Raw genomic sequence first — 27570 nt, forward strand, 5'->3', positions numbered from 1 at the left:
TCACAGGTGCTGCTAGACGACTCTCACCCATAGCTTCATAGTGTGGCTCATCAACTTAATTCCTCGATAATTAGTACAACTTTGGATATCTCTCTTGTTCTTGTAGATTGGTACCATTATGCTTCTTCTCCACTCCTCAGGCATCTTGTTCGATCGAAAAATATTGTTGAACATCTTGGTTACCCATACTATAGCTATATCCCGAGATATCTCCACACCTTGATTGGGATACCATCAGGGCCCATCGCTTTGCCCCCTTTCATCCCTTTCAAGACTTCTCAGACCTCCGATTCTTGAATCCTCCACACAAAGCACCTATTAGTGTCATCAAACGAGTCGTCCAGCTGAACGGTGGTGTTCTCGTTCTCACCATTGAACAATTTATCAAAATACTCTTGCCATCTATGTCTAATTTCATCCTCCTTCACCAAGAGCTGCTCCCTCTTATCATTTATGCACTTGACTTGATTGAAGTCCCTTATCTTCCTATCGCGAGCCCTAGTCATCCTATAAATGTCCTTCTCTCCTTCCTTCGTACTCAAACATTGGTAAAGGTCCTCATAGGCCCGCCCCTTTGCCTCACTCACCACTCGTTTTGCAGTCTTCTTTGCCACCTTGTACTTCTCTATGTTGTCTACACACCTGTCATGATACAAGCGCTTATAGCACTCCTTTTCCTTAATAGCCTTTTGCACATCTTCATTCCACCACCAAGTGTCTTTCGAGTCGCATCCGCTCCCTTTGGTCACTCTATGCACCTTTTTCAGTAACCTTCCAAATGCATGTTGCCATCTTCTCCCACATGTTGTTTGCATCGCCTTCATCCTTCCAAGGGCCCTCTTCAATGACCTTTTCCTTAAAGACCTTTGATGCCTCCCCTTCTAATTTCCACCACTTCGTTCTAGCAACCCTAGCTTGTTTGTTCCCACGAGCTTGCACCAGAAAGTGGAAGTCAACCACCACCAGCTTGTGTTGAGTGACCACACATTCTCCAGGTATCACCTTACAGTCCATGCATGTTCGTTTATCCCTCCTTGTAAGGATAAAGTTGATTTGACTAAAGTACTGACTGCTACTAAAGGTCACTAAATGGGACTGTCTCTTACGAAAGAAAGTGTCAGCTATCATCAGATCAAAAGCTATAGCAAAGTCTAAGACTTCCTCTCCCTCCTAGTTCCTACTGCCCCCATGAACCACCTCGAAACCTGCACTTAATGTACCTACATGGCCATTAAGATCACCTCCTATAAAGAGCTTCTCGCTATTAGGGACAACTCTAACCAAACGATCTAAGTCTTTCCAAAAAAGCCGCTTAGCACTCTCATCATGGCCTACTTGGGGGGGGGGGGGGCACATGCACTAATTACGTTTAAGACCATATCACTAATGACAAGTTTAACTAAGATGATCATATCCCCTTGCCTTCTCACCTCCACCACACCATCCTTTAGGCTCTTATCAATCAAAACTCCTACTCCATTTTTATTTGAAGTTGTCCCTGTGTACCAGAGCTTGAAGCCGGTATTGTCCACCTCCTTCGCCTTCTGCCCCTTCCATTTAGTCTCTTGGACGCATAAGATATTTATACGCCTCCAAACCGTTGTGTCCACTAACTCTCTTAACTTACCCGTAAGGGACCCTACATTCCAGCTACCTAAACGGATCCTAGTTGGCTCGACTAGCTTCCTTACCCTTCGCACCCACCGAGGTAGGTGTGAAGACCCTTGCTCATTTTGCACCACATCCGGGCGTTGATGTGGCGCGCCACTAAGGATGCGACGATCCGATCCTTGCTCACTTGACACCGTGCCAAGATCGTGACACGGCGCGTCACGGGGGTGACGACCTGGCCCTTGCTCATTTAGCATAGCATCACTTAGAAGTTTAATTAGACAAAGTGATCTTCATGAACAATGTTCCATTAGTCATCCTAAGTGTAGCTAAGATGTTTAGTGACTCACATCAACCACTTGCACTCATTCATACATGATCATATGCATACATACAAGGAAACATAAAATAACAAGCATGTTTCATATGTTTCAAATGCAAAAGCTTATATATGAATGCTTGATACTCATGCTTATGCAATGCAAGTCAAATTATGCAAGCCTAACACCTAGGGTGTTACAAGATATCCCCTAGTATGTTCCTGGTAACCTCATCTAGTACCAAGGCAAAGAGATACGGGCTTAAGGTTGACCCTTGATGAAGTCTAATTTTAATTGGAAAGTAAACTGTGTTACCATCATTTGTTCGAACACTAGTCACAACATTGTTGTACATGTCCTTGATGAGGGTCACATACTTTGATGGGACTTTATGTTTGTCCAAAGCCCACCAAATAACATTTCTTGGTATCTTATCATTGCATACTGAATTTCTTTAAGATCTTTTCTATGTATGCCTTTTGTGACAGTGCTAATACCCCTTTACTTCTATCTCAGAGAATCTCGATCCCTAGAACGAATGAAGCTTCACCAATATCTTTCATATCAAATTTTGAGGACAAAAACTTCTTTGTCTCCAGTAGTAGACTAACATCACTACTAGCAAGTAATATATCATCCACATACAGGACAAGGAAGATAAACTTCTCATTCTTAAACTTTGCACCTAGCGCGCCAACTGTCGGTGTTTTGGACCGGCGGGCCCTCAACCAACTAGTGAAAATATACTGCGTGCCCCTAATCCCAGATGGTGATGCAAAGAGACACAAGGTTTATACTGGTTCAGGCAATAGGTGAGTTTAAGATACCTCCTTTTTCTGGTTCTGCTGACCTTGATCTAATTCAAGCAGTGGGGTGTGAGACAGAATCACACAGGCCATACTTGAGGAAGAGAGTCCGTGAGGTCGGTGGAGGTGGGCTGAACCAACGGCCCGTCCTCGGGGCCGGTGGGAGCCGGAGAATCCGCCGCTTCACCCGAGGTGCCGGTGGAGGATCGACTTTCACCTACAAGAGTTTGAAAAGACCTGTGCGTGCTTGGATATTGCTGTCATGTCAGACAAACCCTTAACATGGAAGTTATTTCCGTTCTCTTTAATGGGAAGAGCAGTCTCCAAGAGTCTCAGTGCTACCTTTAGTGAGCTTACAGGGCAGCCTACACCTTCAGTATTTTGAGTCCTTGTTCCTACCACAGCTGCTCCTGTTACTAGGACTACTGAGATGAAGCCTTTTCCAAGTCAATGAAAACCATGCGGAGGTCCTTCTTCTGCTCTCTAAACCGCTCCATAACTTGTCTTATTAAGAAGATTACTTCTGTGGTTGACCTTCCGGGCATGAAACCAAATTGGTTTGTTGATATCTGCGGTGTTCCTCACAGGTGCTGCTAGACGACTCTCACCCATAGCTTCATAGTGTGGCTCATCAACTTAATTCCTCGATAATTAGTACAACTTTGGATATCTCTCTTGTTCTTGTAGATTGGTACCATTATGCTTCTTCTCCACTCCTCAGGCATCTTGTTCGATCGAAAAATATTGTTGAACATCTTGGTTACCCATACTATAGCTATATCCCGAGATATCTCCACACCTTGATTGGGATACCATCAGGGCCCATCGCTTTGCCCCCTTTCATCCCTTTCAAGACTTCTCAGACCTCCGATTCTTGAATCCTCCACACAAAGCACCTATTAGTGTCATCAAACGAGTCGTCCAGCTGAACGGTGGTGTTCTCGTTCTCACCATTGAACAATTTATCAAAATACTCTTGCCATCTATGTCTAATTTCATCCTCCTTCACCAAGAGCTGCTCCCTCTTATCATTTATGCACTTGACTTGATTGAAGTCCCTTATCTTCCTATCGCGAGCCCTAGTCATCCTATAAATGTCCTTCTCTCCTTCCTTCGTACTCAAACATTGGTAAAGGTCCTCATAGGCCCGCCCCTTTGCCTCACTCACCACTCGTTTTGCAGTCTTCTTTGCCACCTTGTACTTCTCTATGTTGTCTACACACCTGTCATGATACAAGCGCTTATAGCACTCCTTTTCCTTAATAGCCTTTTGCACATCTTCATTCCACCACCAAGTGTCTTTCGAGTCGCATCCGCTCCCTTTGGTCACTCTATGCACCTTTTTCAGTAACCTTCCAAATGCATGTTGCCATCTTCTCCCACATGTTGTTTGCATCGCCTTCATCCTTCCAAGGGCCCTCTTCAATGACCTTTTCCTTAAAGACCTTTGATGCCTCCCCTTCTAATTTCCACCACTTCGTTCTAGCAACCCTAGCTTGTTTGTTCCCACGAGCTTGCACCAGAAAGTGGAAGTCAACCACCACCAGCTTGTGTTGAGTGACCACACATTCTCCAGGTATCACCTTACAGTCCATGCATGTTCGTTTATCCCTCCTTGTAAGGATAAAGTTGATTTGACTAAAGTACTGACTGCTACTAAAGGTCACTAAATGGGACTGTCTCTTACGAAAGAAAGTGTCAGCTATCATCAGATCAAAAGCTATAGCAAAGTCTAAGACTTCCTCTCCCTCCTAGTTCCTACTGCCCCCATGAACCACCTCGAAACCTGCACTTAATGTACCTACATGGCCATTAAGATCACCTCCTATAAAGAGCTTCTCGCTATTAGGGACAACTCTAACCAAACGATCTAAGTCTTTCCAAAAAAGCCGCTTAGCACTCTCATCATGGCCTACTTGGGGGGGGGGGGGGCACATGCACTAATTACGTTTAAGACCATATCACTAATGACAAGTTTAACTAAGATGATCATATCCCCTTGCCTTCTCACCTCCACCACACCATCCTTTAGGCTCTTATCAATCAAAACTCCTACTCCATTTTTATTTGAAGTTGTCCCTGTGTACCAGAGCTTGAAGCCGGTATTGTCCACCTCCTTCGCCTTCTGCCCCTTCCATTTAGTCTCTTGGACGCATAAGATATTTATACGCCTCCAAACCGTTGTGTCCACTAACTCTCTTAACTTACCCGTAAGGGACCCTACATTCCAGCTACCTAAACGGATCCTAGTTGGCTCGACTAGCTTCCTTACCCTTCGCACCCACCGAGGTAGGTGTGAAGACCCTTGCTCATTTTGCACCACATCCGGGCGTTGATGTGGCGCGCCACTAAGGATGCGACGATCCGATCCTTGCTCACTTGACACCGTGCCAAGATCGTGACACGGCGCGTCACGGGGGTGACGACCTGGCCCTTGCTCATTTAACACCATACACTGGTTCTGACATGGCGCGTCGCTAAGAGTGTTACGCCCCAACAGGATTCTTTTGGGTTTCATCTGCATAAAAGTGGCTAAATTTTTACATTGGCTCGCCGCGCCTAACACAACCCTTCTCTTTTTCCAGGGCTTAGGGCCTGCTATGTTAGGACACCAAAGGCGCCCCACCATAGGCGGAGTTAACCAATTATATGTATAAAAGTATTAATATTTATAATATATAATTAGTATCATTAAATAGATCGTTGAATATACTTTCATAATAAACTTATTTGAAGATATAAATGTTGCATGCATTTTCTATAAATCTAGTTAAAGTTGAGAAAGTTTAACATGCACGCATCCCATAACAACTTCCTTTCTAAAACCTCTCTAAAACCGGAGGGGTATCTCAATTCTTAACCAGTGGCAGCAGACGGATAGGGTAGGGCAAGAAAGAATATTCCCTTCCATCTCCCTCAGTAGGAGTAATGCAGAAGGGTAGGGTAGGGCAAAGCAAGCAATGATGCAGTAAGATTTTGCTTCTTTAAATGGTACTTCAGTCTCTCTCTCTCTCTCTCTCTGGCTCTTGCTCCAGTGGCACCTCCAAGCAGCCTTTTTTTCTATTATAAGTGGAAGGTGAGGGAGCACCTCGTGGGGAAGCACCGATAGCACAGCATAGCACAGGCCACAGGGTGGGCAGGGAACGGCCTCCACTGGGGTGTCGGGGGATGGTGGATAAAGCCGGCAGACAGACGACTGATTCCACAATTATTTGAGACACTCGGGGATACAATTATAATCTGACCTGTCGCTACGAGCACTTACTGAGTGAGCAGTGATGCAAGGTCAACTTGAACAGCTCCTCAGTGCATTCCTCTTGCGCAAAGCTGAATGAACATAATGGTAGCGCGTTAATTTAGCATGGCACTTGGCTGGATCTGACTGGTTATGATGATGCACAAGAGAGACGAGGTTTCGCACTATCGGGCAAATTGGTATACAAGATAGACAAGGTTTCGCACTATTGGGCAAATTGGTATACAGAGCCTAAGCACCTAATCAGATTTCCTGCTCACCATTTATTTTGTGAACAAACATCTGCAACTCTGCGAGTTGAACACCATTGTTGTAATGAACTATCAAATCTTCAAAATAAACAATCTTATGGTAATAATCTCTTGAGTAATATCGTCGATGCTAGATACAAAAATTGGGCATATGCAATTACCAAACTAGATCAAGTTCGTCACTGAAAGGGAACATCACTGGACAGAAATTCAGAATGCTAAAGAAGCACACAGAGTGAAACTATGGATCCAAACTACCTTTTTCGGGGATCAGGCCTTTGACCACTCTAGTGCTTAGGCTTGATAAGGGTCTCGCAGAATGAACCTAAAGGATCCAAAGCATCCAGAAGCGGCGGAAGAGTGAACGGTGGGATGACACCGCCCTCCTGATATTTGAAAGTTGGAGATTTCTCATCAAGTGTGAGTGCCATTGCTGCCTGCTGCTTGCTGAGACCGTCCATTATGCATGAGAATGCTGCAAAGGTGACACAGCTGTGGAACATTGCTTGGGGCGCACCTGGTTTAAAGAAACATTACAATGTGTAAGAAAGTGGATGCATTATACCATTAGTACTTCTAGAAACATGTTTCCAAAATCATTTTCATGTGCATAAAATGTAATATCCTCAACATGTGAAAATAAGACTGGGAAATACCCTTTTAGTCGCTTGTTAGTTTGCAAGGAGCCAAAGGATGGCTATGTTTGTCACAGCTATTATACTACAAGAGTAAAAGCAACTGCAAAAAGGACTTAGTTTACTATTCTAGTACCAACCCAAGAAGATAATGTCTCTGGATCATATCTGATAAAAAAATCTAAAAAAACTATCATCGCTATGCTACAGAAATTAATTGCATTATGCTGATGAAACTGAAAAGTATAAGACACTAGCTAAGCTAATAATGTGAAAAATTGCTAATGCTCTGCACTCCTTTTGTGCGTTTTTCTTTTTCTTTTTTTTTTCTGTATATCCATATCTTGACTGGACTGTTGGGTGTCCTACACAGTTTGTTCAAGGACAACCGAGTTTTATCTTTCTATGTTCATGTTAGCTTACTCAATATCAGGCTTTCCTCAAACTGCTCAAGGACAACCCCTATCTCAGTTTGTTTATTATAGTTGAAAATGCAGAGCTTCAGTTGGAAGTCATGCAAATGATACCACTCACTAGTCTGTCAAATCTTAATTTGCAACAAAAAAATGAAATAATCATGAGACCTGAAGATGCCAAATTCCAAAGTGAGAAAAACATTATATGGTATTCCTTTCTTTATAGAACTGAAAGAGTGCTGCGAACAGAATTACAAATCCCAAACGTCTTTGTATATTAAAACAATTTAACTGGTACTGGGCACTATCACACTGCAAAAGCATGGCATTGATGAATAGACCATAAAGTCAGAAGAGTATTGATCACTCTGTGGTCAGGAAGATGAAAATGTGCAACATTTGTTCACGTCATGTGTTTTCTCAAGAGAAGTCTGGTATTCAGTTTTGTCCTTGGTCCGAATGCAGCAGCACACACCAGAGCCAGATTTTCTAAGTTTCATTGAGTGGTGCTGCTTTGCAATACAGCAAATCGAAAAGCATCACAGCAAAGGATTCAATTCCTTAGTGGTGATGGTAGCATGGTGGATCTGGAGACATAGGAATGCTTGTGTCTTTGAAGGGATAGGGACCTCACCTAATGTCAATGATCTCATGCAAGAAATTTGGGATGAGACAAAATTGCGGTGTATCGCTGGCTCGCTGCGGCTAAAAGTCTTAGACGTATTTGGCCGGCTAGTCACTCATGTAAAATCATGCCCTAATGGGCTTGTATGAGTCTTCTTAGACTCCTATTTTCTTCTTAATATAATGATGCAGCTCTCCTGCATGTTCAAGGAAAAAAAGAACAGTATTGATGAAAACTATAAAAGCAAGATCATTTGTCAGAACATACTGCCATTAAAGCACTATAGATGCTAAAATCAAGAAGGGCATCTTGAAAAGTTAACGTCGAATAGCATACAAACGAGTTCCATGTACCGTTCACCTAAATGGCTGTTTAGCCCGTTTAAACACCGTTTAAACGGTAAATGAAGGCCAACCATGTCGTTTAGACCCTAAACAGCGAATTAAATGGTTGGACCGTCTAAACAGTCTAAACAGAATCAAGTTAAACGGCCATTAATTTACCATTTACTCAATAGGAGGATTATTACTACCACATTTGGCACCCAACAAATTAACATCGTAAGTATATGAGGTGGAGTGGGATTTAGTTTTCTTCCAAAAAAAATCATTTGGTAGAATACTTATATTTTGCATATGTAAATATGTATAATTTCTACCATATTTAGCTTTTACATACATAAATATGTATAATTTAGTGTTACTATACATTTAGGCCGTTTAACTCTGTTTAAACACCGTCTAAACGGACTAATCGCTAAATGAAGGGTGACTGACTGTTTACCATTTAATGTTTAGGATAACACTGGTTCCATGCCAAAGGTTAGCGCCTCCTCCATGTTCTCAATTCCTAAATTCAAAAAATACTAAATGGGTACACATGGTCCTGCAATTGACCATAATTTTGTATTGTCCATTGGAGTGTCACTGATTTTAGAGTATGCTCCGGAAACAGCCACACCTTGCTGGTGTCCTAGAGAATAATTTCAATTTTGATTATGTTAACACTGATAAATTATATAAACAAGTCCCTCTCCAAAACTTGAGACAAATAGAAGAGAACATGAATATCTCTATTGTTCACTAAGCAACACCCTCTGCCAGAGTCATTTCCAGGTGACGAATTGAAAGGTTAATGAACAAAATTCTATTATTTTGGTCTAGTCATTTCTTTTGTATTTTTCTCTTGCAATGCACTATTTGGAAGAAAAGGTCCTAGTGAACATGGTATGGGCATGACATTCATGCCCCCATGTTCCTATTCATGTATGGAAAAGGAAGTGGATCAGAATGCACATCATAACGATTATAGACATCATTTGCTCCAAAAAATTGCTAGCAAAGGCATGGTGACTTTGCAAGCAAGAATTACACTCTACATGAACAAATTGTTGGAATATAAGTGAATTGCCCACCTCTCCCCATTAGCTTAAGCTTTTGGGTTGAACTGCTCGGTGCATGCAACTCAATATAGTATCGGAGCCAGAGGTCTCGAGTTCGAATCCTGGTTAGCGCAATTAAATAAAATAATTATTGCTCGCTCCTATTCCACGTCTGAGGCCTGAGGGAGCCTCCACGTGAGGCGGAGTGTTGGAATATAAGTGAATTGCCCAAGTCATAGTTTGGTATGACTTGAAAATTGCAATTGGTTTCGGTGTTCCTTTCTTGGATGTTAATGTTGTCTTGGACTCCTCCATATTAAGTTGCATGCACTGACCAGTTTAACCCAAAAGCTTAAGCTGATGAGGAGAGGTGGGCAATTCACTTATATTCCAACACTCCCCCTCACGTGGAGGCTCCCTCAGGCCTCAGACGTGGAATAGGAGCGAGCAGCAATTAACCAAAATTCGAACTCGAGACCTCTGGCTTTGATACCATATTAAGTTGCATGCACAGACCAGTTTAACCCAAAAGCTTAAGCTGATGGGGAGAGGTGGGCAATTCACTTATATTCCAACACAAATCATCAACTTCAATTTTACCACAGCAGCTACAGAAAACTCATAAAATACTACTTTAAATGATAAAGGTTTTCTAGACAATCCAAATCAATAACAAATTAACATCATCATAAATCCTATTAGTCTAAAATGAAATTCATCATTGTATACTTTAACATTTAATGCTTTGTTAGACGACGTCGCCATACCTCCTCGCCGGCGCAGCTGCAGCCTGGAACGCTAGGTGGCAGCGAACATTGGGGCCCGGTGCACACAGGCCTAGGACCCCGTGCAGCCAGGTCCATGCTGCCAGGGATTGGCGCGGTACATACTGCCAGGGTCCATACGACGTTGGAGGCCAGGTCCATGCTGCCAGGGATTGGCGCGGTTGCCCAAGGGTCGCTACTGCTAGGGGGCGTTTCGATTGGCGGGGCGAACATTGATATCGTGGTGGTGGACAATGTTCTCCAGGTGGCTGCCATTTCCCCCAGCCTCCGGAACCGTCAGCTTGTTTGCCCGGCGTCCGATGCGGCCGCCCCTGCATCTGGGCTGGAAGCGTTACTCTGCGGCACAAGTACCCATGATGTTCACCCTGATAGTTGTGCTCGTTCGTTGGGAGAGTCGCCTGTTTGTGTTGAAGACAGCCCTATGCGAGCTGATGGGCCTATCTTTGGGCCGTTTTCTCCAGACCATCTCCCCAGCCTGCCGTTGGAAGAGGCTACTTCTGGAGCTCTCCTGGTTGCTGGGTTTGACAGTGCAATTGTGGTTTCTGGGCAGACTGTAGCCAAAGATGACGGGTGCAGTGCAGCAATTCAGTCTGTTCTTTCTGATGCTCCCGTGGCTGCTGCCACTGACTGTAATCGTTGCCCTCCTCCTGATAATCATGGAGACTTAGAAGATGAAACACAAGAGGCTGTTGGTCAAGCTGGGTTGGCAGCTGATGCATCCTCGCCGGCCGCTAGTGCTCAAACTGCACGGCCCCTGAAAATTTATGTCCAACAGCGCTGCCGTGGCAAAGCCGTTCCACCTCTGGAGGATCCAAGCTCTCCAGTCCAAACTCCAGCAGTTTCTCCTCATGGGTGTTACTTAAATGAAGTGACTAAACCAACTAACCAGTTACTCCCTCGTCCAACCATACTGAAGAGGGTAAGATGTCACAGTCCAAGACTGTACCTCGCCGCAGCAGGCGTGTGGCGGGCACAGGTCCCTGTTCACCTGGACCTGTGACCAACGAGGCACAAGACAGATTATACAATGTCTTGGTTTTGCTGAATGTGATGAAAGGGTGGACCAAAATGCCCAAGATCAGTATGGCAAGCTCTTTGAGAAACCTCTCACTGAAACTCATCTTGCTGCTCTCGCTGCCATCTTTGGATGGAAAGCTGATGACAGCAAGGAAGTTCGCTCAGTAGATCAGGAAGTCAATCTTTGTCTCCAATGAATCCTCCATCTTATTGGCTGGTCTGTAGGACAGTCTGACCGATCTTTGCTCAACAGATCGGGTAGTCAATCTGTCTCCAATGAATCCTCATCAATTCTTGTTTGGAATGCTAGAGGGCTTAATCAGAGGGCAAGGCGTATTGCTGTGCGTGATGTCATCCTTTCATCCAAGGCAGACATTGTTTGTCTCCAAGAAACCAAGGCGGCTGCCATGTCTTCTCAGTTGTTTTACTCGGTCTTTGGTTCTAGTTATGATAAGTACGTGACCCTGCCTGCCATTGGATATCATAGTGGAGTGTTAGTGGCATGGAAAAGTAGTTCCTGTCAAGCAATTTCCTCCCGTGTTGATTCCTTCTCGGTGAAAGTTCAGTTTACTGGAATTGAAGGAAGAAACTGGTGGTTTACAGAAGTCTACGGCCCTCAAGAGGACGAAGAAAAGCTGTTGTTCCTCCATGAAGGGATTTATGTAATGGGTCCGTGGTTAGCGGACGGTGATTTTAATTTGATTTATCAAGCCACTGACAAGAATAATACCAATCTTAACCGTGTGATGATGGGGAGGTTTTGCCGGTTTCTAGATGATTCAGAGATTAAGGAGATTCCTTTGCATGGTCGCATTGTCGCAAATACACTTGGTCAAATGAGAGATTGTCTTCTACTTTAGTTTGGCTTGACAGGGCTTTTTGCAGCAGCAGTTGGGAGGAGATCTTTCCTGATTCTCTTCTTCAAAGTGCAGCTTTTGGTGCTTCTGATCACTGCCCCCTTCTCTTGAGGTTGCAGGTTTATACTAGAGGCGAGCGACTGTTTCATTTTGAGGAATTTTGGCCCAAGTTGCCAGGCTCCATACAGGCGGTTCAGCAAAATTGGAATGCCCCTATTTCGACGACTTGTGCAGTAGAGAGAATTTTCCTCAAGATGCAGAGGCTAAGGGGATACAAAGATGGAGTCAGTCCAAGGTCGGTAATATTAAATTGTAGCTCAACATGGCAAAAGAAATTCTTCACCGTTTGGAGATTGCTCCGGATCATCGAGACCTTTCTATAGCTGAGTGGCTGCAGAGAAAACTTAAGCTGCATTGCCTCGGTCTTGCTTCTCTTGAACGTACAGTTGCACGGCTGCGATCACACATCCTTTATCTCCGTGAAGGTGATGGGAATACTTCTTTTTTCCATCAGCATCGCAAAAGAAAGAATTTTATTGCCAAGTTCCATGAGGACAACCAGATCTTCACATCTCAAGCTGAGAAGCAACAAGCAGCATTTGATTTTTATGAAGGACTTCTTGGTTCAGCTGAGCCTGGACCTTTCAGCTATTGGCTTCCAGCAGCACGACCTATCATCTTTGGAGGAGCCTTTTTTGGAAGAAGTTTGGGCAACCATCAAGGACTTGCCTATGGATAAATCTCCCGGTCCGGATGGGTTTACAGGCCGCTTCTATAGAACCTGCTGGGAGGTTATCAAGGAAGACGTGCTATTCGCTCAAATTCAAACTCCTTAATACAGCTTTTATTACCCTTTTGACCAAGAAGGTCGATGCTGCACAAGTAAAGGATTTTAGACCAACTAGTCTTGTTCATAGTTTTGCCAAACTTGTGACAAAAATTATGGCTAATCGTTTAGCACTTCACTTGCCGAAGATGTTGTCCATCAACCAAAGTGCATTTGTTAAGGGAAGGTGTACCCAATGCAGAGAGCTCCCGCTTTGTGCGGGGTCTAGGGAAGGGTGTCAGTGGCAAGCCTTACCCTCGCCTGTGCAATGCGAGGAGACCGCGACTCGAACCCGGGACCTTCCGGTCACAGGCGGTAAGACTCTACCGCTTGTACCAGGCCCGCCCTTCTGTTAAGGGAAGGTGTATTCAAGACAATTTCTTTCTAGTTCAACAAATGGCAAGAGGGCTGCACAACTCAAAAGAATCCCATATTCTTCTTAAATTGGACATCTCAAAGGCATTTGATTCAGTTTCATGGTCCTTTATCATTGAGGTCCTGCTGCAACTTGGTTTCGGTTGGAAATGGTGCCATTTAATTTGCCTATTGTTGTCCACTTCTTCCACAAGGGTCCTCGTGAATGGTGAACCTGGAGAGAGCATTACTCACCAGCAGTGGCTAAGGCAAGGAGATCCTATTTCTCCTATGCTTTTCCTATTAATGATGGAAGCACTGAACTCCCTAATCTCCCATGCCACTAGCACCAATCTGTTGCAACCAGTGACAGTTCGGCAAGCAAAATTTCAAATTTCCTTTTATGCAGATGATGTTGTATTGTTTCTCCGCCCCACGAGAAATGACCTTGAACTCTGCAATCTTTGTTAGAAGTGTTTGGGCATGTTAGGCCAGTCTCAACGGAAGTTTCATAAGAGTTTCATGGGCATTAAATAAGCTAACATGACATAAAATAAATGAAGAGAGATGATAAAAGTGTCATGGGAATGAAACTTGTTTACAATATTTCCAACACCTGACAGTCTTGGAAACAGAGCCATGAAACTCCCACTAAGACTGGCCTTTTTTTCCACACCGGTAAAACCGAATTTCATTACCAAGGCAACGAAATTACAAAAGATATAGTTCAGTAATCATAGCACGACGCATAAGAAGCTAAGAAACCATCCAGACATATGATCACCAAGGGAACATATGCCTGGAAAACTACCACTAACTGCCAGAGTTTGAAAACGCCTCCCCAATATCGAGACGTACAAACAGCACGCCAAAAGGGACAAAGTCTAAACATCAAAGAGAACGCCTTCAGCGCCTAACAACAGAAAGACGCGCATCAATGTTAGAAACTTGGGGCTTCTATCCAGCAAATGGCACCAGCTGACGCTCCTCCTGCGTACGCAGCTGAAGATCTTGCTTGTGGAAGTAGAGAGCCGTCGACTTCACCACCTCAGCACCCTGGATCACTTGTTCCTTCAGACCCTCCTTGAGTAAACCTGCCCAATATGTCAGAAAGGAGCTGAGAATGATCTGAGAATCATTGAGGAGACGTTGGACTGTGCAATTAAGGACTTCCCTTGCACATATCTTGGTCTTCCACTTACAATCAGAAAACCCACCAAAACTGAGCTGCACCCTTTGATTGATAAAGTGGCAGATTGTCTTCCTGGTTGAAAAGCCTCCCTTATGACAAGGGCCAGTCGCCTAAATATGGTTAAGACGGTCCTCACTGCTATACCTATATATCAAACAATTGCATTGGATTTGCCAAAATGGGTGATTAAGGCTATTGATAAGCGCAGAAGGGGATTCTTGTGGAACGGTCGGGAGAAGGCCAATGGAGGTAATTGTCTTGTGTCATGGGAACGTGTCCAAAAGCCGCTGCAGTATGCAGGTCTTGGCATACATAATCTCGAAATCCTGGGGTGGGCGGTTCGCATTAGATGGCTTTGGCAACAAAAATCCGATGCTTCCCGGCCCTGGGAAGGGCTACCAGTGAAGGTGCCTAGAAATGCTCAAGCTCTCTTTGAGGTAGCAGTACAAATGTTGTTGGTAATTGGGAGACGACCAAATTTTGGTCAGATCGGTGCTGCAAGGCAGAACTGCAGCTGAGATTGCATCGCATCTGGTCAAATTAATTCCGAAGAGAGCGCTAAAACAGCGGACTGTAGCTCAAGCACTCCAAGAGTTGCTGTTGAGGTCACTTGCCCTGGTCAACTAAACCTCTTACTTATCTGAGGATCTGAGGGGCTGGCGATGGTCGTTTTTTTTTTGTCTTGTTCTGTGTGGTGTTTGTGTTTGTGTGAGTGTGTGTGGGTTCTGGAAAAGGCACTTCGCATCTTTCCATTGTATTTCTATCTTCTTAATGAAATGACATGCACTGCGTAGTTCGAGAAAAAAGAATAAAAACAAGGTCCTTTGTGTAAGACATAATCTGGTGCTGTCCAAAAAAGTCTGGAAGCAATTGCAGACAAAGGTCCTTGCTACTGCAGTGCAATTTCCTAGCAGTTGCAGGGCAATTTCCTAGCAAGGCTTAGCAGCCAAGTAGGACTGTACAGTAGACTAGACTTACTGCTACAGCAGTCAACCTTCTCTTAGGTAATTTCTAGGAAAGCCACTAGGGCTGTTTTCTGTAATCTCTATCAGCTATAAATAGAAGGTAAAAGCACCCACCAACAGCAGTTCAGCTGCATCACACATTTAAAATTCAGAGCTGCTAGTGCTGCTCGTGCAGCGTGTGTGTGTGTGTGTGTGTGTGTGTGTGTGCTCTCTCTTCTACCTCTAGCCAAAGGTGTTGTGTGGGTGCTGGTGAGCTCGCTGCTTACATGCGCAGGGAGATCGAAGGCCAACAAGTGGTATCGGAAGCCGCCAGGAGGTCTGCATTGCCTGGCTGATCACCAGCAATGGCTGGCGATGATGGCTCCTCGGTGGGTGCCAACGGAGGAGATCCCCCGTGCAGTCATCCACCACCCGCAAGCGCTGGACATGTCGACCCACACCATTGAGGACTTGATTGGACGCTTGCGGGGAAGCGATGCTGGACATTTCCTCAATGCGGGGCTACCCACTCCTATGTGACAGCTGCCTGGCGGGAAAGCAGAGGAGGCAGCCATTTCCAAAGGCGGCCAAGTATCGCGCGGGAACGTGCTGGAGCTCGTCCACGGCAACCTTTGCAGAACTAACGCGTCAGCCACGCATGGCGGGCGGCGCTACTTGTGGACGACTGTAGCCGCTACATGTGGCTGCTGCTCCTAACGGGCAAGGATGAGGCAGCAGCGGCGATCAAGAAATTCCGGGCGCAGGCTGAGGCAAGAGTCAGGAAAGAAGCTGTCGTGCTGAGGACAGATCTGTTGGCCCAAATAAATCTCAGATTCAGATTTTGGAAACTACTGGCCCTTGGCCGCTTGGATTGAAAGGAAATGCAATGGCTCAGTTTTTACAATGACACTGCCCCAGCTTTTATAGGCAAAGGGTCTCCCCACTTGCCACAATACATTCTAACCACTAAAGTGGATACTGAGCATATTCTTAATACTAGGCTTGGAAGCCAAGGAAAGTAAAAGTGCAAAAAAAAAAGATACAAGTGCTTTAGCATTAAGCTTATCTAACATTTCTCCCCCTAAGCCTTGTGCCGAGCACTGGAGGTGATCTGTTGTAGCCCAATCCTCTCCCTCATCTCTTGGAACTTGGACTTCCCGAGCGACTTAGTGAGAATGTCAGCCAGCTGATCAGTAGTGGCAATGTGGCTGGCCGTGGTGCTCCCATCCTCCAAGCAGTCCCTAATGAAGTGATACTTGATGCGGATATGCTTGCAGGTAAAGGAGCAGTGGAATGTCACAAGAGGGCTATGCCGACCCCGTCACGAACGACGGACCCGGATTCACTCGATCATACCCGTTATCGAGCTCACCGAGCGCGTCACTCGAGCCCGAGCGATCGAGGCAAGCAACAAAGCTCAGCCCCTCCGGTTGTAAGAAACCGAGGACGGGGTAACGTACACAACTCAAACCAACCCCTACCAAGACCCAATGGGGCTCAGGGGCTCAAGACACCAAACGCCTGGGTCTACGACCTCGCCCCATCAGGATCCACGACTCTGACTCACCCAATCCCACGGCGTGCGCCAACGCCAGCATCCACGACTCCGACTCACCCGAACCCACGGCGCGCACCGACGCCAGGATCCACGACTCTGACTCGCCCGATCCCACGGCGCGCACCAACGCCAGAATCTGCGAGCTCCGTCTCGTCCGATCCCTAAAAACTAACTGCCTCGACTGCGCGTGCTGCACCGACGCCAGGATCCACGACTCCGACTCGCCCGATCCCACGGCGCGCACCGACACCAGAATCCGCGAGCCCCGTCTCGTCCGATCCCTAAAACTAACTGCCTCGGCTACGCGGGCTGCACCAACACAAGGATCCACGACTCCGACTCGCCCAATGCCACGGCGCGCACCGATGCCAGGACCCATGAGCTCCGCCTCGCCCGATCCTAAAAAACAACTGACTCAACTAAAATACACGCACACATGCCCGCTGATAAAACCCCCAGACGATTCTGCCCAAATCGCTCGGGGGCTACACCTACGCGCTCGCGCAAACCCGCTGATGAAACGAAAACTTCCCCCGCTGGCAACACAAAAAATCACCCAGACGATTCTACCCGAATCGCCCAGGGGCTCAGGGGCTACACCCGCGGGTGCGCTCGTGCGCACCCACCATCGAAACAAAAATCCCCCAGACGATTCTACCCGAATTGCCCGGGGGCTCGGGGGCTCCTGTCGGGTTCATAAACCTGGGGTCCCTCGCGGACCAGCTTCCCAACAAAGGCTCGGCCCAAGCAGACAACGCACAACTCATGGGATGGCCCAAGTACCTAAACGACAGGCCAGAGGGGCAATCTAATCTCCGACCGAAAGGCCTGACCGAGGAGAAATAGCACCCGCTTCCGACTCCGGCCCGCCTCTCTGACCGGAGCGCTCGCTTCGGTCTCCAGCCCGCCTCCGGACAGCCTCTCCAACCAGAAGGCCTAGCCAGACACCGCTTCCGACTCCGACCCACGTCTTCGACTGGGGATGCGCCAAACCCCTGCTCACTACTCTTCTCCGATTGGCGCGATCAGAGCCGACTGGGACCAACCGACCGGAGACGCCCGCTCGGTAAGGACCAGGTGAAAGGTCCTTGTTTGGTTTTGGTAATTGAGTGACAACTTAGGTGGACTAATTGTGTTTATGTAAGATACATAGGTGATTAGTCCACAGGTACATGTGTGTGAGCAACATATGCCATGAAGGTGAAAATGGCTTGGAGATGTTGCAAAGCTCACACATGTGATGATGAAGGAGCTTAAATGCACATGAGACATGACATTGAGTCATGTGATCAAGGTGGAGAAGATCAAGACAAGACTTGGCTTGATGGACCGGTTGCAAGCGTGAAGGGCAAGTCGAAGGCTTTGGAGTGATGGACCGCGTGGCGGTGAAGCTTGAGCAAGACTTGGCGCCGATGGACGATGGCAACGGTGAAGAGCAAGTAGAGTCAAGATCGATGAACCAATATGATCATATGATGATATGAAGTGGATCATATCAATGTTGATCGTGTTGGTGCATGTGTTGCATGAACATTGAAGGAGATGGAATGGAATGCGCAAGGCAAAGGTATAACCTAGGGCATTTTATTTCACCGGTCATAGGTGTGTAGAGAAGTTTATGACCGGGTTTAGGATAGATGGCCGTACTATCAAGAGGGGCAAACTTGTTTGCAACTCGATCACCTAGTGCCACTCGATGCAACCTCACGATGCAATCGCACTAGAATCGCTCACTCACACAATCGAATGATTACTATCAAGTATGTGTGTGATGGAGGACTCCCAAGCACTCACAAGCATGGACACTAAGTCCCTTGAGGTGCTCCACACCAACCATGGCCGAGGACCACTTCTATTTATAGCCCCAAGGGCTAAACTAGCCGTTACCCCTTCACTGGGCAACGGTCGGGCCGACCGGACGCTCCGGTCATGTTGACCGGACGCTGGACCTCAGCGTCCGGTCGCCCACAGACGACCACGTGTCCCGGTTCCAACGGTCACTTGACCTGACCGGACGCTCCAGCTTCAACTGACCGGACGCTGAACCCCCAGCGTCCGGTCATTTCCAGTAAGCTCCCGAGCATGACCGGACGCGTCCGGTCGAACGTGATCGGACGCAGCCAGCGTCCGGTCACACTCCAGCTACTGCGTCACCGTACGTCAGCGCGACCGGACGCAGCCTGCCAGCGTCCGGTGCATTCAGATCCAGCGTCCGGTCAGTTGACCGACGCCAGCAAGAGTGAAGAGAATGGAGAAGATGCTGGCGTCGGTCAACTGACCGGACGCTGGATCTGAATGCACCGGACGCTGGCAGGCTGCGTCCGGTCGCGCTGACGTACGGTGACGTAGTAGCTGGAGTGTGACCGGACGCTGGCTGCGTCCGATCACGTTCGACCGGACGCGTCCGGTCATGCTCGGGAGCTTACTGGAAACGACCGGACGCTGGGGGTTCAGCGTCCGGTCAGTTGAAGCTGGAGCGTCCGGTCAGGTCAAGTGACCGTTGGAACCGGGACACGTGGTCGTCTGTGGGCGACCGGACGCTGAGGTCCAGCGTCCGGTCAACACGACCGGAGCGTCCGGTCGGCCCGACCGTTGCCCAGTGAAGGGGTAACGGCTAGTTTAGCCCTTGGGGCTATAAATAGAAGTGGCCCTCGGCCATGGCTGGTGTGGAGCACCTCAAGGAACTTAGTGTCCATGCTTATCAGTGCTTGGGAGCCCTCCATCACACACATACTTGATAGTGATCATTCGATTGTGTGAGTGAGCGATTCTAGTGCGATTGCATCGTGAGGTTGCATCGAGTGGCACTAGGTGATCGAGTTGCAAGCCGGTGGTGCTTGTTACTCTTGGAGGTTGCCACCTCCTAGACGGCTTGGTGGTGGTCTCCGTCGAAGCGCGCAAGAAGCTTGTGCGGCGCTCCGGAGAAGTGCTTGTGAGGGGCATTGTGCTCGCCCCGCGGGAGCCGTGAAGAGCAACTCTAGTAAAGCGTGTCATTGAACTACCCTCACTCAAGGGGTAGGTTCTTGCGGCGCCCGACGTGCGGGCTTAGCGGGTGATGCTAATTAGCCGCCGAACTACCAAGTGAGCGGTCGACACAACGGGGACTAGCGTGTTGGCAAACACGTGAACCTCGGGAGAAAAATCATCGTGTCAACTTTGTTCTTCCCGTTGGTTTGCATCCCCATTACACAAGCTTGCAATTACTTTTATACATATTAAGCTTGTGTAGTTGCTCTTGTAATTAGATAGCTTGTGTAGCTTGCTAATTACCTTCTTGCTTGTGTAGCATAGAAGTAGCTCCCTTGCGTGGCTAATTTGGTTTTAGTAACCTTGTTAGTCACATTACTTAGTTTGTGTAGCTAAGTATTTGCGCTCTCTAATTTGGCATTGATCGCCTTGTTATTGAGCATTGCTAGTGAGCTTAGTTAGCTTTGTGCTTTTGCTTACTAGCATGTGTAGGAGCTCCCTTGTCGCTTAAAGTACTAGCGGCATAGGTTTGTGTGACCTTGCTTCTAGAATTGGTTAGGAGAGCTCTATCTAGCCCGGCACCTTTGTTGCATAATTGTTATCTTTGCAAGGTGCTAGTAAACATATATAGTGGGGTATAGTCTTGGCTAGACCGATAGTTTTAATTCCGCATTTGTATCGGTTAGCCGACGCGATTAAGTTTTAAAAAAGACTATTCACCCCCCCTCTAGTCGCCATCTCGACCCTTCAAGTGGTATCAAAGCCCGGTCTCTTATTTGTGGTCTTCACCGACCCGAGAGGATGGCGAACTTTGGGCTAGAGGTTGTTTGTGACACACACATTTTTGATGGCACAAACTATGCACGGTGGAAACGTCATATGCTTAATCATTTCCGTGAATTGGGTCCCAAGGCATGGTGGATCATTGTTGTTGGTTTTTCTCGTGATGCTTTGGATAAGGACAACCTAACCCAAGCACAAGAGGATTGCTTACAACTTGATCATCGTGCTCTTTATTATCTAATATGTGCTTTACATGATAATGTTTTTAGACGTGTGTGGGACTTGAAGAATGCACATGATATGTGGCTAGCACTCCAAGCCTTCTACGGTGATTCCTCCACATGGGATGATGGCAAATTTAAGAAGGAGGATGAGCCTAAAAAGGAGGTGTATGAGTGTGTTGAGCATAACCACAATTTGGTGATTGTGGAAGATTACTCCACCTCATTGTCAAGTGAAGATGATGATGATCAATCCACTACAAGTTCACTTGACAAGGTTGATGATGATGCCACAAGTGTTGCAAGTGATGATGCTACCCCATGCACACTTGATGGTGATGATGGTTCATGCCCAAACCATGATGATGCTACTACAAGCCCATCTACTACACCACATTGTCTCATATCACAAGGTGACACCAAGGTATCAAATGATGATGTGGTTGATCATGTTTCATATGATGAGCTTATTAGTAGACTTGCTAGCATGACCATGTCTTTAGAAAATGAGAAAGCTAAAACATTGAAATTAGAAAATGAAAACTCATTTCTAAAGAACTCTTGTGAAGAACATAAGAAATTAAATAATGCTTATAAATCTTCACTTGATGAGCTTAAATTAAATCATGAGACACTACTTGCATCTTATGATGAATTATTAGAAAAACAAGCTTCTCTCATTAAAATATTTACAAAGAAACTTAAAAATAATGAGAGCTCATCACATGGGTCAATTGATCAATCACATACTATTGCTAACCCTTGTGATGTAGGCAAGAAGCATGTATCCACCTCTTGCGATGATTTATTAGATATGGCATGCTCTTCACATATAGATGCTTGTTCTACTTCTATGTCTTGTGAGACTAACCTTTTGAAGGAGAACAATGAGCTCAAAAATGAAGTGAAGAAATTGAGCAACAAGTTAGAGAGGTGCTACAACTCAAAAGTCACCTTTGAGCATATGTTGAAAACTCAAAGAAATTATGGTGACAAGTGTGGCCTTGGCTTCAAGAAGAAGATGACAAAGAGCGAAATGAAGAGAGAAAGAAAGATGAAGAAGCTACAACAAAGAAAGCTCTCTCATACCATGTGCTTCCGGTGTCATGAAGTGGGACACTTTGCAAATGGTTGCCCTAACATCGAGAAGCTCAAGAAGCTAAAAGAAGAAGAGAGGCTAAAGCATGTCAAGTGCTTCAAGTGCGGCACTTGGGGTCATCTTACCTCGATGTGCCCAACCAAGCAATTGGTGAAGCAACAAGTGAAGCCTCAACCAAAGCCACAAGTTGAGCAAGAGAAGACACCCCAAAAGCAAATCAAGATCAACCAACATGATAGTGATGATTTTATGATCAAGAAGAAGAAAACAAGAAGGGGTGGAAAGGCAAGGCATCCAATGCAAATTCAAGATGCCAAGATGATGAGCAAGAATAAAGATAAGAAGAAATATTATGCTCACATCAAGTGCTTCAAGTATGGAAGTACGGGACACTTTGCCTCTAAGTGTCCTAACAAGCTTGAGAAGAAGGCTCAAGCAATCCATGAGAGGCAAGGTAATGAGAAGCACCACATGAGCAAGGAAGAGAAGGCTCAGTCAAAGAGAAAGTGCTACTCATGCCGGGAAAGGGGACACATGGCACATTCATGTCCCCTAGGTAAAATTTCTAAGCCTATTTCAATTAATGATCATGATATGCTTAGAAAGGATGGTAATGGTACCTCATTGGTTGCAATTGCAAAACATCCCGCTATTCATACTAAGGCATTGCCTAAGTATGTTGCTCCTAACTTGAGAGGACCCAAAGTTGTTTGGGTACCATCAAAAAGTGGATGAATGTGTGTAGGTACCATTGGCATTGGAGGCTTGATTCAATTGTCTTCATAGTGATCATCATATGTTGAATCAAGATATGAAGCTTAGTGCACATCCAATCCCAATGCCATGACAAATTAAGTGAAGTCCAAATGTGCTACAACATACAAGTGTAAATTTCAAGTTGTGGTGATTTATTGGAATATTTGATGACTTGCAAATAATTGAGTTGAAGCTTGCTAGTTGGATGATCATGAGCTAACCAAGGTATATCTCTTGTTGATAATTTCATTTGGGTGCATATGAGTTGATTGAATTGGATAAATATGTAATGTTGCTTGCTATGAGATGTTTGAATGGATAATTGCTTAGTAATCAAGTTTGGATTGATTTGTGTTGGATAAATTCATGAGATGACATTTAGTAAGTGATTTGAATGGATATATGTCTTATGGAAGCATTCAAACAAGTTAGTATCAAGTTTGATTCATATTTGATGAAGTATAGCTCAATTACTTGAAATCTGTCCTATATTCAAAATCTGAGCTAGCTGTGATCATAGCCATGTTTAAGTGATCAAATCTTATTGGATTGGCATGAAAATTGGTGTACATGCTCTAGACTTATGGTATGAGATGCTGTAGAAATTTCATAGAAATTGGATAAGAAATGCTTCGGTTTTGGAGTGGTTCTTGTCAGCTATAGTGCAGCAGTTTTCAGCATGTAGCAGTGGTGGAAGAATTAAAATTTGGCAGTCCATATGAGATCAAATGAAGCTAAAATTTTTATGGCTGCTAGATAACTTAGTGAAGCTCATCTCCACCAAATTTCATGGTATTTGGATTTGTACTTTGAGAAATATGCTTAGTTCTTTGGAGAGTACAGAATCTGCCATAAAAGTAACAAGTATTGGATTGATCTAGAGTCACTTTGATTGAAAGGTCCTCAAGTTGGAAACATGTTTACAAGTGTTTGAGGTACCTAAATTTGGTTTTGAATTGATCTAGAAGCATGACAAGATATGAGTACAAAGCCATTTGATTGAGAAGTGTACTTTGCACACTTTTGGTACTCAAATTAGAAGGTCAAGATCAAATTCAAGATGAAGATAAAGTTTAAGTTCTAGTTATGATTGGAGATCATTTGGTAGAAAGAAAAGAACTTAAACAAGAAGAAAGAAAAGGACTTAAAGAAGGAACCAAGGTTACTCATCAAGTTAAGTCCATCACTTGGATCAATCAATCAAGTCATTTCAAATGAGTATCAAGAATGGTTCTTAGAGAGAGGTCACTTCTCCCTAGTGTAGGGGCTTACCACCTATGTGTAGGTAAACCAAGTGTGGTACTTGGAAGGCTAATATGGAAGTGGTGATCCGAGGAATATTTGAGATGCTTAGTTGAAGCAATCAAAATGATTGATCAAGAAAAGCAAGCAACACCCAAAAGAGAGATAGTTATTTCAAGTGGTATTCTCATATTAATGCTCTCATGCAAACTAAGATCAAAAGATGAAGCAAGTCAACCACAACAAGAAAGTGCACTTGATTATTCATCTCATATGGGTGAAGAATGTAATTCAAATTGGTATCTATTGGTCTTCACCAAGCTTTTAATTGGACTTCACATTGCTATTGGAGTAATGAATTGGAATCTATGTGACTATCCTCTACTCCAACATAGCAAAGGTATCATTGTAATGTGCATGATCATTTCATTCCTTACTAGTATGCGGTTAGTGCATATAGTACATGCTTCATAAGATCATGCATTACAAATGAAATGTTTTAAATTCATGGCATACCACTATTGCTTGAATAATTACTTGATCTAGTGGTTAGTATATGAATTTGTTCATGAGCTAGTAAACCCAAAGAACTTGACTTAATTTGGATTGCTAACAAGTGACAAGTACAACATTGGCAAGATAACCCTTACAAGAGGTGTGAAGAAGCTTGTCATTGGTTCAAACCGGACTTGAAAGCTTAAGCAAATCAATTTAGTTCAAGTCACATAAGAAGTTCATGATAGTGATAAGAGTACAAGCACAAGACAACAATGCAAATGGATATCTAGTTAGTATGTTTCAACTCACAAGTAATATCCTATAAGTGGTACTCATGAAAATAGCAAATGTTCAAGAAATAGTCTTTATTGATAAATCAAACAAGTGGTTCCATACTAGAAGATTCTTTCAAATGATATTCACTTCCTACAAGTGGTATCTATATATAGTAGACGATGGTTCCACAAGTGATCCTCAACTTTAAGTGATCATCAAATAGAGAATGCATCCCTCACCTACAAGAGCTTAAGTGAAATAAAATGGATGACCCATGCATAAGAATGATAAGATACAAGTAGTACAAGTTGCAACTTCTAAATGATATCTACAAGTGGTGTCATTCCAACATTCAAGTAATGTCCATAAAAAATGCAAATCTCAACCATCTACCCCAAAGAGCATACCTTTGCATCAATAAGAAGCACACCTTTTATGGAAATTGATGACAAAGGGGGAGAAGTTGTACAAAGATATGAAGCTTGGGGAGAGATTGTACAATGGGAGAGATGAGATACAAAAGAAATAGAGGTTGAACATGGACAAAGAGGGAGCAACATTGAAGAAAAGAGATGGATCAAAATTCTTGGAAAAGGGAAGCACATAAGTAGGGAGAGCAAACTCATGAACTTTGATTGATTGCATTTGATATGTGCATAATCATGTGCTTGCTTGCATTGCATAAAGCTTTTAAATTCAATATGCATGCTTATGTGGTGTATGCTAGTTGTAGAACTTGGATGATGATTTGATAACTAGCATGCATAGGATGATAGCTAGACACTTGGTATGCTTTTCAAGTAATGCTAGTACCTTGCTTTTAATGTTGATCTCACAAGATATCTAGTGTTTTATTAAAGTGATATCTAGCTAACCATCTAGCTAACCATGGTGCTAAGAATGAACTTAAAGGTGCAACTCCGATTGGTATCACGCTTCAAAGGTTTATTCTATACACCTTAGCATCATTTTGTAGTATTTACTCTCCCACAATTTCAATCTATGCATATGTGCAAGCTTCAAATTAAATACTTTAGCACATATATAGGGGGAGCTAATACTACCATTTTGGGTTTGTGGTACTTGTCCAAAATCATTTACACATGGTAAAATTGCTTGGGCAAGCAACATGAATCCAAAAGAGCTTAATTTCTATATCTTTGTAGAGTTGTCATCAATTACCAAAAAGAGGGAGATTGAAAGGTCCTTGTTTGATTTTGGTAATTGAGTGACAACTTAGGTGGACTAATTGTGTTTATGTGAGATACATAGGTGATTAGTCCACAGGTACATGTGTGTGAGCAACATATGCCATGAAGGTGAAAATGGCTTGGAGATGTTGCAAAGCTCACACATGTGATGATGAAGGAGCTTAAATGCACATGAGACATGACATTGAGTCATGTGATCAAGGTGGAGAAGATCAAGACAAGACTTGGCTTGATGGACCGGTTGCAAGCGTGAAGGGCAAGTCGAAGGCTTTAGAGTGATGGACCGCGTGGCGGTGAAGCTTGAGCAAGACTTGACGCCGATGGACGATGGCAACGGTGAAGAGCAAGTAGAGTCAAGATCGATGAACCAATATGATCATATGATGATATGAAGTGGATCATATCATTGTTGATCGTGTTGGTGCATGTGTTGCATCAACATTGAAGGAGATGGAATGGAATGTGCAAGACAAAGGTATAACCTAGGGCATTTCATTTCACCGGTCATAGGTGTGTAGAGAAGTTTATGACCGGGTTTAGGATAGATGGCCATACTATCAAGAGGGGCAAACTTGTTTGCATATCGGTCAACTAGTGCCACTCGAGTGATCTAACTTTGCATTGTCGCTAGGATCGAGTGGCGTGGCAAGTTGAGTGGCTAACATCCTTTGGGAAATGATTGTGAAAATGCTAACACACTTATACATGGTGATGTACACTTGGTAGTGTTGGCACATTTACAAAGGCGGTGGTGTTTGCAGGGATGGGATTCGGCGCTTTCGGGAAAATGGAATGCCTATTTTCTATTGCGCCGGATGCAAATTCTTGTGGTTAGCACACTTGAGCAAGAGTGAAGAGAATGGAGAAGATGCTGGCGTCGGTCAACTGACCGGACGCTGGATCTGAATCCACCGGACGCTGGCAGGCTGCGTCCGGTCGCGCTGACGTACGGTGACGCAGTAGCTGGAGTGTGACCGGACGCTGGCTGCGTCCGATCACGTTCGACCGGACGCGTCCGGTCATGCTCGGGAGCTTACTGGAAACGACCGGACGTTGGGGGTTCAGCGTCCGGTCAGTTGAAGCTGGAGCGTCCGGTCAGGTCAAGTGACCGTTGGAATCGGGACACGTGGTCGTCTGTGGGCGACCGGACACTGAGGTCCAGCGTCCGGTCAACACGACCGGAGCGTCCGGTCGGCCCGACCGTTGCCCAGTGAAGGGGTAACGGCTAGTTTAGCCCTTGGGGCTATAAATAGAAGTGGCCCTCGGCCATGGCTGGTGTGGAGCACCTCAAGGGACTTAGTGTCCATGCTTGTGAGTGCTTGAGAGCCCTCCATCACACACATACTTGATAGTGATCATTCGATTGTGTGAGTGAGCGATTCTAGTGCGATTGCATCGTGAGGTTGCATCGAGTGACACTAGGTGATCGAGTTGCAAGCCGGTGATGCTTGTTACTCTTGGAGGTTGCCACCTCCTAGACGGCTTGGTGGTGGTCTCCGTCGAAGCGCGCAAGAAGCTTGTGCGGCACTCCGGAGAAGTGCTTGTGAGGGGCATTGTGCTCGCCCCGCGGGAGCCGCGAAGAGCAACTCTAGTAAAGTGTGTCATTGAGCTACCCTCACTCAAGGGGTAGGTTCTTGCGGCGCCCGACGTGCGGGCTTAGCGGGTGATGCTAATTAGGCGCCG

The 27570-nt window shown here is 45.1% G+C and overlaps 1 protein-coding gene across 1 annotated transcript in view; it reads right to left on the bottom strand.

Annotated features, from left to right (window-relative positions):
• Window positions 1–6300: 6300 nt before the first annotated feature.
• LOC136526683 (mitochondrial import inner membrane translocase subunit TIM22-3-like) overlaps window positions 6301–27570 on the bottom strand; it is a 30166-nt gene continuing 8896 nt past the window's right edge. Inside the window, exon 5 of the mRNA XM_066519272.1 lies at window positions 6301–6761. Within this exon, the coding sequence (XP_066375369.1) occupies window positions 6532–6761 (230 nt within the window). The 3' untranslated portion in view covers window positions 6301–6531. The remainder of the gene's footprint in view (window positions 6762–27570) is intronic.

This window comes from Miscanthus floridulus, chromosome 2, assembly GCF_019320115.1.
Source record: "Miscanthus floridulus cultivar M001 chromosome 2, ASM1932011v1, whole genome shotgun sequence".
Classification (NCBI taxonomy): Eukaryota; Viridiplantae; Streptophyta; class Magnoliopsida; order Poales; family Poaceae; genus Miscanthus; species Miscanthus floridulus.